The sequence below is a fragment of the Lonchura striata genome, chromosome 14, assembly GCF_050655825.1.
Source record: "Lonchura striata isolate lonStrDom1 chromosome 14, ASM5065582v1, whole genome shotgun sequence".
Taxonomy (NCBI): Eukaryota; Metazoa; Chordata; class Aves; order Passeriformes; family Estrildidae; genus Lonchura; species Lonchura striata.
The window spans coordinates 15,107,083-15,119,704 of record NC_140716.1 but is presented as its reverse complement, the minus strand read 5'-3'; the positions used below and the strand labels follow the sequence as shown (position 1 = coordinate 15,119,704).

The following is a 12,622-nucleotide window of genomic DNA, read 5'->3' as shown; positions in this document are numbered from 1 at the left end:
GCGGCGCCAGCACAGCCGGACCTCCAGCGCTGCAATTCCGTGTTTATTAACGAGAACAGAACGCTCAGCGAGCGGCGCCGAACGGTGAACAGCGAACGGCACCGAACGGTGAACAGCGAGCGGCACCGAACGGTGAACAGCGAGCGGCACCGAACGGCACCGAACGGTGAACAGCGAACGGCACCGAACGGTGAACAGCGAACGGCACCGAACGGCGCCGAACGGCACCGAGCGGTATCGAACGGTGAACAGCGAACAGCACCGAGCGGCACCGAACAGTGAACAGCGAACGGTGCCGAACGGTGAACAGCGAACGGCACCGAACGGTGAACAGCGAACGGCACCGAACGGTGAACACCGAGCGGCACCGAACGGTGAACAGCGAACGGCACCGAACGGCGAGCACGGCGAGCGGCGCCGCGGAACGCGCCCGGGGCCGGCCGGCAGCGCTGGGGGCGGCGGCTCGGGCGGGGTGCGGCCGCAGCCGGGCCTGTCCCGGGCCGCAGAAGCGTCGCTGTGCGGGGCCGGCCCGGCTCAGGTGAGCTCCCAGACGAGCACGGCGCTGTGGGACGCCGTGAGCAGGCGGCGGCCGGACGGCGCGAAGCGGCAGAGCTGCACGGTGTCGTCGTGGCCGCGATAGTCCTGCGGGGCCCCGGCGGGGCAGGGCTGCAGCCGCAGCAGCCGGTCTGTGGAGAGGAGCGGCTCAGGGCTGGGCCAGCAGGCTCCCACCGGCCCCGATCCCCCTCCAGACCCGCTCCCCGGGGCTTGTCCGTGCCACCACCACCCTGCCCTGGCACTCGCACACTTTCTCCATCTCCAGTCCCTGCCTGAAGCACCATTCCCTTTCAGCCCCAGCCCCTCTCCCAGCCAGCAGCCCTGTTTCCAGTCACCCCCAGCCCCTCTCTAGGTCTTTTCTCCGCCAGAAGCACCGTTCCCAATCACTGCCCAGGCTCTCTCCCTGCTGCTGAGCTGAGTGACACGGGACAAATGGACCCACCCTGCCCAGGAGCGAGGAGCCCTTGCCAGGAGCAGGGTCCTGCCCATCCCTGTGCTGTGGGAAGGTCCCTGCTGCCCCAGAGGCTGAAGAAATGGAGACAGCCCAGAACCCTGGGAATTTCATTCCAGTGCCAGCCCGTGGACAAGCAGGATTGATCTCATGCATCTCCTTTGTGATCCAGGAGTCTCCTGGAAGGTTTCTCCTTGCCCTGGACCATAGCTCCCAGGTTTGAGGACATATCTCTTGTTTGGAGGAATAAGGACACTTGTTTCCCCTCTGGCAGAAGAAGGAGGGGCCCAGGCACACGCAGCACTCACCACTGGAGCCGAGGGCCATGAAAGGTGCAGCAGGGGACAGGCTGAGGGATGTGGCAAAGGCTGGCAGGGAGATCTTCCTGAACACCTGCAGCCCAGCAAGAGAAACACGGGCAGCTCAAAGGGGGAAGGCAGTGCCCACAGCTGTGCAGGGTGATGGGGAGGCTGAGGGTGCACGGCTCCTAAAGCTGCCCCAGGCGTCCAGGAGACAATGGAGAGAGTGTGCTCTGGAAGTAGATGCCTTCCCCTCCCTGGGATCAGGGACTGGCTGCCTGCCTGGATGCAGCCCGAGGCAGGGGCAGGGCTCTGCTGCTCACCTGGGCCACACTCGGGACTTTGCAAGATGAAAATCTGTTCCCTGAGCAGCTGCCTGAGCCCACCCCAGCCCTGTGACTAAAGGTAACACACAGGGCAGCTGTGCCTGCCAGCTCTCACTGCCCATGGCAGAGGACAAGTACCTGTTTCTTCCTCAGGCTGTAGAACAAAGCCTCCTTCTGCAGCCCAAAGCCCACGTAGACCAGGACACCGTGTTCCCAAGGGCAGAACGCAGCCAGGCTGGGAGGGAGGCTGTCAAGACCCTGATGAGGGAAACCGAAGACAACAAAACCGAGGCTGGATTCTCTTGTTTGGATCACTGAGAGATAAAAGGAGAGCACTGAGGGACCCCAGGGCAGTGAGTGTTTTGAGCAGTGGCACATGAGTATGGTGGAAGCTGCTCCCTCCCTCCTGCATTCCCATCTCTGGCTCAGGGAAAGCAAGGAACAACTACACTCTGCCATGGAAACCTGAAGCAAATCGTTTAGTGTTGTAGGAGCAGGTCCCATGAGGGTCCAACAGGTTGAATTCCCACTGAGATATTACTGCTACATGGGCTTGAAGCTGCGATTTGGTTATGGATCAGCTTAACATAAGAAAACAAGGCCCAGGAGGCAGATCTTGAGCAGAGCATGCAAGATCAAACCTTCACGCTGCAGGGAGAGCTGTAATGAGCTTCTTTCCAGAGGAAATCCATCTTTTTGGAAATGAACAGAATTATTGACAGAACCCAGCTGCTGTATGGACCCAGGCTGAGGCACCCCCAAAAAACACCCAGCTCCCTTCTGTCTGCCAATGTCACCTGCACCAGGGACCATCTCCATCCTCTCCAATGCAGATCCTCCTGCTTTTCTAGCAGGTGTCCTGCTGCCCAAACCCTACCCCTGGGCTGGAGCCAGTGGCTTCTGCCAAGCAGCAGGGACACACAGGGCTGAGTACTTGGCTCTGGGAAGCCATCACCACGCTCCTGGCTCAGAGTACTCACACTCCTCAGGAGTGTCACAATTAGCAGTGTGCTCAAAATTAGCTCTCCCTCCTGCACACTGTGCTCACTGCTGCCTGGGCTCTGCTTTGCTGGCACAGGGCTGTCAGATCTTTGCAGGTGCAGTTTAGGGTTTCTTATGCTTAAAAGTCAGTGTTCCAGGGCAGCCTGGCACTGCCACACTTTCTTTTCACACCCAAGAAGGTGCATTGGCAAGAAGTTCTGTGAACTGGACTAACAGAGATGTCTTCCCTGAGCACACACTCAGTCTCTGAGAGCCCTGTGCCTCCCTCCTCTATCTCTGCTAGTGTCTAGCCTCCTACCAGGAGCAGGCAGGGCCTGGCAGGTGCCACACTCACCTCAGGGCCAGCAGGGGCTGGGAAGCTGAGCCAGTCGAGGAGCTCACACTTGTCCTGGAGCCAGTCGGAGGCCCAGACGCTGACCCGGCGGTCGGAGCTGGTGGCCAGCCAGAGCTCCCCTCCTTCCACCCCGAGGTCGTGGTACTGTGAGCAGAAACACAGCCCTGTCCTTCTGCAGGCACAGAGGCTTTGAAGCAGGGGACAGGAACTCATGGGAACATGGGGCTTGTGTTTAGGGGATGAAAGCCAGGATTAACCTTTGTTTGGGGCTCCTCCATCCCTGGAAGTGTCCAAAGCAAGGCTGGACCAGGCGTGGAGCAACCTGGTCTAGTGAGGGGGGTCCATGCCCGTGGCAGGGGGCTGGAAATGGATGATTTTTAAAGTCCTTTCTAACCCAAATCCTGGTCTGAACGACACAGTTCTCTTCCGTGGAACACCCTCTGGATCTGCACATCTCCTAGGGGAGTTATTTCCAATACCATGTGCCCCTTAACATGTCCTTCACCTCAAATCAAGGAGGATTTCCTCAGTCTCAGATTACCAGGAAACACAGCCTTGCAATGTAGGTGATCTTAAAGCCTGAGAGCTTAGGGAAAACTATTCCCATTTCTGCTGTGCAAAGGGAAAAAACTCTCCACAAAGAGGAGGATAAAGGAGGTATTCAAACCATCCCACGGCTGCACAGCCAAGTCTTCCCAGCTCCCCAGAGGAATGGTACAGGCTACCAAGGACAATTTTTGGGGGCCACAGGGGCTGCAGGCTCACAGCCTGGGCTGCTCCTGAGGGGTGCTGCTCTCCAAGAAGCTGTGGCACAGATTCATGTCACACCTGCGTGCAGGGTGTCAACAACTGCCACCAAAGGTCCCCCTGCAGGCACAGCCTCACTCAGGCTGCGTCGGCAACACATGGAGATTTATTCCACTGAATATATCCCTGGAAAAACTGCTCAGAAGTTGCTGGAGGGGATGGAGAAAGATTTCCAAAGAGGAAAAGCAAGGGACACCAAATCAAGCTTGCTGACCATGCTGCTTCCCAGAGCTGTGCAATGACAGATAGGGACTGGACTCACTCCTGAGGTCTCACCTGCTTCCTGGTGCACTGGAGAACGGTGATGGGGGAGCCTTTGTGGTCAGCCAGGACATGGATGGTCATTCCAGTGCGAGGGCTGCTGACAGCCACTATCCCATCCTTGCCCCCTGATAAGATCATTTCCCCTGATGGCAGAGGAGGGGAAAGAATGGGACATTTCTTGTAGAAGGAAAAAAAGGTCAGAGGAGAAAGGTCCAAGACTATGGGATACCAGTGTCCTGAAACACTGTGAAGGGCTGGGAACATCCCAGTCAAGGGCTGGGTATGATGAGATGTCTCAGAGACACCCATTAAACCTCCACACTGAAAAGAGCCACAGTAAATATAAAACAAAGGTGTTTGTTGTACTCAAACCCCTTGGCTATGCCAGAGCCAAAGCACCTCCTGTGTCCAAACCACCATGTGCTCAGCTGGCAGAGTCACCAGAGCTCACTGACACAAGTTCTGTGGCTCTCCCTGGCCCTGGGGTTTTGGGCAGGTGGCCAGGACACAGAACACCTGGAGGTCAGGGTAAACCCAGGCAGCACCAAGCCACGTTCCCCGAGGTCACATGTCCCCACTGTCACCTCAAGCAGCCTCACCATCAGTGGAGTAGGTGACTGCTGTCAGTGCAGCAGCGTGGGGGTGCATTTTCAGCTCCATCTCTGTCCTGGAAACACTGAACACACGGACAGTGCCATCGCTGTACCCTGCCACCACGTGCTCGCTCTCACCGGGAAAAGGCCACACCCCGATGGGACGAGGCTTCCAGGCCAGGCACTGGCAGCTCTGCAAGGAAATTGGCAGAGAGCTGGTGACACAGGGGCCACTTCCCCGAGGGAAGGGACTGATGTGCCACAAACCCTTACCTGGTTGAGCACCTGGAACTGCAGCACCAGCTCGGTGCTGCCCAGAGCCCAGATGCGCACGCTGCCGTCCTCCCCGCACGTGGCGCAGTGACTCTCGTCGGGACTAAAGCACACCTCGGTCACCTGCTCCAGGGAAAAGGCAGGCAACAGGGCTCCGTGGGTGCCACAGCCCAGAGCACACCACCTGCCCTGCCCCTTCATCCTGCTCACGGGACACACCAGATGAGAGGGAACATAAAGGATGGTGCAAAGCTTTGCTTTTGGGCTAACAGGACAAGAGGAAACGTCCTCAATTTGCACCAGGAAAGATTTAGATTGAATATTAGGAAGAATTTCTTCACAGAAAGCTTTGTAAGAGCACTGGCTGCCAAGGGCAGTGGTGGAGTCACCATACTCAAGAGTGTCCAAAAAATGTGTGGATGTGGCACCTGGGGACATGGTTTGCTGGCGAATGTTGTGGTGGTGCTGGGTTGGTGCTTGGACTTTATGATCTTAAAGGTCTTTTCCAACATTATCAGTCATGGGAAAAACTCAGCCCCAAAGGCAGGACCAGGCACTATGCACAGTAAACCTAACCCCAAAGGTAGGACCAGGCAAGGTGCATTGCAAGTTGTCATAAAATACCTTCTCCCCCACCATTTGAACCCTTTTTTTCTGTAGCAGAAAGACACCCTGAAGCAACAGCAAAACTCAGAGCAGGCCCGGCCCCTCTGACCTTGTTCTTGTGGCCACTGATGAGTCGGATGCTGGTGCTCTCCACCCAGTTGATGTACCACAGGGTCCCTGCCGTGGTGCCCACAATTCCCATTTCCAGGGAGTCGTCAAAGGCTGCGCTCACAATGGTCCCATCCAGGGTGATTTCGTGCTCCAGCAGGACTGAGCCAGACCTGGAGGAAGGCAGGGTGGGAGAAGGACTGGCTCAGATGTTGGAACAGCCGCTCTGCCTGCTTTAAATCCAACTTTCTAGTGAGCCAGTTCAATGAGGGGCTCCTGTCCATGGAACAGTGACTGGGAGAGCTGGGGTTGTTCATCCTGGGAGCCCCCAGAGCCCCCTCCACTGCCCAAAGGAACTCCAAAAGAGCTGGAGAAAGATTTCAGACAAGAGCCTGGAGTGACAGGACAAGGGAAAGAGGCTTCCCACTGCCAGAGGGCAGGGTTAGATGGGATATAGGGAAGGAATTATTTCTATGAGAGTGGGAAGGCCCTGGCACAAGGTGCCCAGAGAAGCTGTGGCTGCCCCTGGATCCTTGGAAGTGTCCAAGACCAGGCTGCACAGAGCTTGGAGCAATCTGGGATAGTGAGAGGTGCCCCTGGCCATGGCAGGGAAGGTTGGAATGGGATGGTCTTGAAGGCTCCTTCCCACCCAAACCATTCCATGATTCTGTGATTTGTACTTCAACTACTTTTTCACAGGAAAGAAAAAAAAATAGGGCATGCAATAGCATGAGAGAATAAACAAAGGCAATGCATTTTTTCTAGTTCTCCTAAAGGAATTCCTACAAACCACTGACACAAACTTCAGGCACAATAAACACCCCCTTCCACTATTAAGAGGGTTCAGCTACCTGTGGCAAAAATTCAGTCACAAGATCCAGACAGAAAGAATCAGCAGTCACGGGATGGAGAGAAGAAGCTAGGGATGAAGAGTAGCGGGAGCAGTGTGGCTGCACATGGTGTCTGCCTGCGAAAAGCCACCTTTCACAGGTCCTGGGGGCTGCCAGGTGAGGGGCCACCAGCTCCTACCTGGCATTGGGCCCTTTCAGCCTCAGCTCCTGCACGGTGGCCACGGACCACAGGCGGATGCGCTTCGTGTTGCTGCCGCTGAGCAGCTGCTGGTGCCGACACAGCAGCACACCTGGGGAGGAAGGGCACCTCTCAGTGTCCATTGCTCCCTGCTGTGGCAATCAGAAAAACAGAAACTTCCACAGACACTGAAGGGTTTGATTTGCAGCCCTGGGAGAAGCCAGGATTGATGTAAAAATACAATATATAGAGATTAAGTAGAAAAGTCTTATGTTTCTATAGTTGTAAGTAAGAATATGCCTTAAATAAGTAATAAACTGTAAAATGGGTAAGATGGTGAAGGCGTTTTAGTGTAGTAATGTAATAGTATAGAATACGTTGAAGTTTAGAAGTTATAACAGAAGCATATGTGTGCAAGTGAGATAGAAGCCATTGGACAAAAGTATCCACAGTGCAGCAGAAGTAAGTAAAGGTGATATGTTAGAAAGTTCTATATTGCCTTGTAACAAAGAACTTGTGCCTACTTTGTGCTATGGACAATTCCCTGCTCCTCTAAAAGCTCATGTTCTCTGAGACTGATGTTTATGTGAGCAATAAATTGTTCTTAGCCTGACAATGGTCCCATCCCTTTCTTACAAGTGGTGACAATGACACCCTGTCATCATTCCAAGGGTGCTCCTGACAGCCACTTGGGCAGCAAAGTGGGAGGGTTCTACAGCCCAGCACTGTTTTACAGACTAGAGGACTGCAGGTGCTTTGGCACAGGCTGCCCAGAGCAGTGGTGGAGTCACCATCCCTGCAAGATTCAAACAGCTTGTGGATGTGGTGCTCAGGGACATGGCTTAATGCTGGACCTGGCAGTGCTGGGTTAATGGTTGGACCTGATGATCATAGAGACTTTTTCCAACATAAATGATTCTATGAAGCCCCCAGGAAACCCAGGACCCTGAGGAAACACAGGTCAGAGATCCATTGCCACACCACACATCTTGCATCCAACACAGCAAACTGGTTTTCTGAGCACAGCTGAAATGGGAAGTCTGTGAGCTCAGGGCTTCTTTCCCAACACATTCCCTGTTACAGCCCCGGCACTGCACCCACCGATCTCGCCCTCATCAGCCTCCCACGTCATGAAGCAGGAATTGGTCTCTGTGTCCCACACACAGATCTGGCCCGAGTTGGTCCCACTGTAAAGGAGAGCGTCAGCACCATAACAGAGAGATGTCAGCTCCACCAGCCCCAGCACGTCCGGGGCAGGGGCACGCTGAACCTGCCAGAGCACAAAAACCAGCAATGTCAAAGAGAATGAACATGCTTAGATGCACATCAAGAGAAAAAACATCCTCCTCCCCTCAATTCCTGCAGTTAATGCCTCAGATACAACCAAAAGCTGTTTGTACACAGTCAATATCACATCACTGAGAGAAATCATAAGCTCTCACAGAGCCCTCACCAGGGGCTTAGAAAATAAGTCAGAGATGCTGAAAATAAATCTTAAAAGGTAAAAGGAAGGTTTACCTTGAATTTGACAGCAGCTCCCTGCTGGTCCAACACCCAGAATGTCACAGCTCCCCTCCCCACACAGGCGAGGTCTTGGTGAGCGAAAGGGCTAAAAGCCACATCATGGAGAGGCTCTGAGACACGAGTGGACAGCATGAGCTCATAGGTGTGGGTGCTCCACAGAGCCATGGCCTGGTCATTGTAGTCCCCTAAGGAGAATGGGAAAGACAGCAGGAAGAACTCTGCTGCCTCAGGATGCTCACAAGCATCCACACAACACACACACATCAACAGCATCACCCCCTCATCCAGCTGTTGGGAGACAACTGTCCCAAACACCATTCCAGGCATGGACACAACTCCTCCTGTGCACAGTACAAGCTGCACAACGCAACAGATGCTTGCCCAAGTTAAGGACAGACAGGACTGGCCCAGCACTTCACACTGGAGATTGCAGCAAAGCTGTCCTGGCAGTGGAGTCATTTGGAGCAGCCAGGGTTGGGACTGAGCAGGCAGAGCAGTTTCTCTGCCGTTTCTCCATCCTTGGGAGTTGCTGCACACCTTGGGGAATGCCTCACACAAACTCTCCAGTGACACTGGGCACTCAGGGCTACAAAGAACAGGATGTCACCTTTGTCAAGGTCTCAGCTGAGGTGGGAGCTGACCTCCATGGAAGCCACCACAGCTGGGTGGGAGCAGAAGGCATTGGCCTCAGTGATGGCAAAATTCCCAAGCTTCCAGAGAGCTCAGGACACTGCTCTCCTGTTGCTTTTCCCAGGCTCCACAAGTTCGGTGGAGACTTTCAACTTTTCCCTCCCCTGCAGCCCAGACCAGCACTGGAGGAGGAGAGCTCCTCTCCCACACTGCTCCCTGAAGAGTACAAAGCTCCCTTTCTCTCCAGCAAAGCCTGCTTTCCTTTCCAAAGGCAGCCTCACCAGCCTGGAGCAAGAGTATTGCCTGCTCCATAGGTCCCCTCTCATGCAAAACAAGAGCTTCCTAATTGCATGTTGTCCTTTAAATGTCCCCTGCCTGAACAAAGAAGACAGCTTGAGCATCCATCCTGTGCTGGCATGGCTCCCTGGCAGGAGGCTCACAGTTGGGAGCCTGGATACTTCTGTCCAAGTCTGTCTAGGCAGCAATAACAAGTCCAGAAGAAGGCTTTTCCCTCTGCACTCTATAAATAGCAACCACAAACCATGTACAGGGGGTTTAAGAAGCACCAGTGAGTCAGGAGAAGAAAGCTGTAATTGCTGCACTCCCTGCTGTCCCAGGGATACCACGGAGCAGCTTCCTACCCACAAGTTGCTGCACATCTGGCAGGTGTTTGGTGCTCACAGCACCCTCCTGCCATGAGCTGTCTGCTCTGGAGTGCACCCCCACACCCCCAGCTGCTGTTGCAGGAGTGCTCACCTATGGTGACAAGGAACCTGTCATCACAGGAGAATGCCATGGCTTGCACTTGTGTCTCGTGGTGGAACAGCTCTGCTGTGCAGGCCCCATCCTGGGTGCTCCAGATGCAGATCTGACAGTGAGAGTCTCCATCCTTCTGCCCTGAGGCAGAGGCAAGAACCTAACAGAACAATGTGTAATTAGAGAATGCTCATTAGTCTTAACGGTTTTTTCAGTTATCCCACATTAAAGGGATGTAGCTGGCAAATGGAGAATTCAGTGAGAAACAACCATTCAGCTGATGGCAGGAGGGAAAGGCAGCATCACCCAGAGGAAGAGAACAGCCTTTTCAGAATCACAGAGTCACTGAGGTTGGGAAAGATCTCCAAGATCATCAAGTCCAACCTGTGACATCCCCACCTTGTCACACAGCTCAGGGCATGAAGTGTCCCATCCAGCTCCTCCTTGGACACCTCCAGGGATGGGGACTTTACCACTCCCAGGCAGTCCCTTCCAATGCCTAGCCACCCTTCCCATGGAGAAATTCTTCCTGATGTCCAGCCTGAACCCCCCCTGGCACAGCTCGAGGCTGTTCCCTCTCATCATGTCCCTGTTCTCTGGGAGCAGAGTCTGACCTCTGTCAGCTGCCTCCTCCTGTCAGGAGTTGTGGAGAGCCAGAAGGTCCCACCTGAGCCTCTTTCTCCAGACTGAGCTCCTCATCAGACTTGTGCTCCAGCCCTTCCCTAGCTCTGTTCCCTTTTCTGGACATTCTGCAGCCCACACTGAGCCAGCACAACATAGCTGACTCTAAAATAATCTCCATAGCCTCCAGGCAGAAGGAGGAAGAGAGAAATGGGATTTTAGGTTCTGGGATTGCAAAGTGACAGGGACAAGCCTTGGCCTGAGGCAGAGCAGCCTCTCCCACCTGGGCATGGTGGCTGAGGGTGAGTGTGGAGATCTCCTCGGCATGGCCCAGCCAGTGGTTCTGGGACCCTGAGTGCAGGTCTTCAACCACGATGACGCAGCCACAGGAGTAGGCGAAGAAGCCTGGCAGAGGAGGGGGAGGAGAGGGGATGTTTTCATGGAAAGGCTGCACATACAGCCCCCACCACAACCCACGTGGAAAATTCTATGATTCATTAATACGTAAAAGCTGACTCTTTGATGCAGCTCAGCAGCAGCAGGTTGGGAGCAGGGTGAAATCTCACTTTCCCTACCCTGAGTAAAGCAGAGCTGCTGGGCATCATTCCAGCTGGAGAAAGGAAGCAGGATGGGCTTTGTGAGCTTCCCTCCTGCTCTGTCCACTCAACAACTGAAGCCTGAGTCTGCCCCACCAACTAAAGTTTGCCAACAGCAAAGAGCTACTGGATTTTTCTAAGACAAAGAACCTCTGTGTTCAAGCAAAGATCCCAATCCAACAGTGAGATCATAATTTCACTCAGTGCACATCCCTAGAATCACAGAATAGAATCACACATGAGTTGGGCTGCAAGGGACCTTAAAGCTCATCTCGTTCCACCCCCTGCCATGGGCAGGGACACCTTCCACTATTCCTGGCTGCTCCAAGTCCTGTCCAGCCTGGCACTGGGCACTTCCAGGGATCAGGGGCAGCCACAGCTTCTCTGGCAACACATTCCATCACTCCAGAGCCTTCCCAGTGTACCTGTATCCGGGTTCCACACCATATTCCCTCTGCCATTCCCATTGTAGCCGATCACTGCTTTCAGCTTCAGCACCTCACTGCCCGCTGGAGGAGATGAGAAACTCTACAAGAAAAACAGACACTGGCTTAAAATAATCTCTGGAAGAATGGTCTGGTCAGGTGCATCAACACCCACACAGGAAGAAGTGAGTGTCCTCAAAAACACATCCCACACAGATCCATGCCAAAACTCACACAATTCCATAACGGAAGAGACAAATAACATTCCGTAACAAAAGAGACACTGCCCCAGCACAGCCAGGCACAGATGCTTTTAGATATGGCACAAAATAGGCTGGCAGCAAATGCCCAGCCGAGGAGCAGCTGCTAATCCTGCTGGGAAAGAGTTCCACTGACTTGGAATGCAGATATTTCAACAGGAAGAGAACTGGGACTAAAATGCTGTCAGGTGGAGGGACAGAGAGGGGATTGGGGGTGAAATCTGGATGTAGCTGTTCTCCAGCACTAGAAGCAGAGCTTAGGGAAGGGCTGAGTTAAGTTTCTGTTTTATCCCTGCTGTGTTTGTTAACAGAGCAGGAGCTGTGCTGTGTCTCTCCTCACTACGCTCCATGGATTTGCCTTCCCCAGCCTGCTCTGCCAATGCAGCTGCTCGCAAATATGGGAGCACAATGAATCACTCCATTGCTCACTCGTCTTTCACTCTCAATAGCACATGCCATTTCCACTCCTTTTGAATAAAAATGTATGCAGATTTGGGCAACACAAATAGAGTTGAGCACAACTCAGATTTTACTAGTCTGGGAAGAGCTACATGTAGAGGAGAACAGGGACTTAACATTAGGATTTCTCACTGAACATCGGCCCAGGGGCATATTTCCCAAATTGCTTTCCAACAGAGAAGAAAATGGAAACAATTTGGAAAATCCACCTACCCCAGCCCCAAAATGCCTGTTCTCCACCTGGTAACCAACACAGCTCTCACCTGGGGGAGCACTGATGCCTTGAAGCGAGGAGTGAAATGCCGGTAGGAATCTGGGCGGATGGAACACTGGGATTTGGGAGTTTTGGTCGCCTTCCTGGGTTCTGCCACACAAAGGAGAAAAGGGTACCCCATGGGATGCTGCTCCTGGGAAGGGTTTGGGAGCAGCACCCAGGCTGTGCCTTGCCTTGCTTATATTCAGGTGCTGTGCAAAAAGCAAACTGCAGTGTCACATGTGGCATATCCCAGGTGGGAAGGAGTCAAGGATCGTGAGTCCAACCCCTGCCCCTGCACAGACACCTCAACAATCCCACCTGCACGTCAGAGCACCATCCAAGTGTTCCTGGAGCTCTGGCAGCTGTGCCCATTCCCTGAGGAGCCTGCTCAATCAATGCCCAGCACCCTCTGGGGGAAGAACCTTTTCCTGATATCCAGCCTGACCCT

At 54.0% G+C, this 12,622-nt stretch overlaps 1 protein-coding gene across 5 annotated transcripts in view; it reads right to left on the bottom strand.

The window, feature by feature from the left end:
• Positions 1-30: 30 nt before the first annotated feature.
• WDR90 (WD repeat domain 90) overlaps positions 31-12,622 on the bottom strand; it is a 32,742-nt gene continuing 20,150 nt past the window's right edge. For 2 of the 5 annotated variants that reach the window (XM_085592503.1, XM_085592502.1), the window contains 15 exons: positions 12,182-12,282; positions 11,200-11,302; positions 10,462-10,583; positions 9,558-9,717; positions 8,166-8,356; positions 7,749-7,917; positions 6,648-6,759; positions 5,620-5,791; positions 4,905-5,027; positions 4,638-4,824; positions 4,051-4,181; positions 2,968-3,111; positions 1,770-1,889; positions 1,315-1,399; positions 31-686 (listed from right to left, as the gene is read on the bottom strand). In XM_085592503.1, the coding sequence (XP_085448629.1) occupies positions 535-686; positions 1,315-1,399; positions 1,770-1,889; positions 2,968-3,111; positions 4,051-4,181; positions 4,638-4,824; positions 4,905-5,027; positions 5,620-5,791; positions 6,648-6,759; positions 7,749-7,917; positions 8,166-8,356; positions 9,558-9,717; positions 10,462-10,583; positions 11,200-11,302; positions 12,182-12,282 (2,072 nt within the window). In that variant the 3' untranslated portion in view covers positions 31-534. Of the gene's footprint in view, positions 687-1,314; positions 1,400-1,769; positions 1,946-2,967; positions 3,112-3,151; positions 3,328-4,050; positions 4,182-4,637; positions 4,825-4,904; positions 5,028-5,619; positions 5,792-6,469; positions 6,538-6,647; positions 6,760-7,748; positions 7,918-8,165; positions 8,357-9,557; positions 9,718-10,461; positions 10,584-11,199; positions 11,303-12,181; positions 12,283-12,622 lie in introns of those variants that run through there. The other 3 variants (XR_014958548.1, XM_085592504.1, XM_085592505.1) reach the window with 3 other exon arrangements.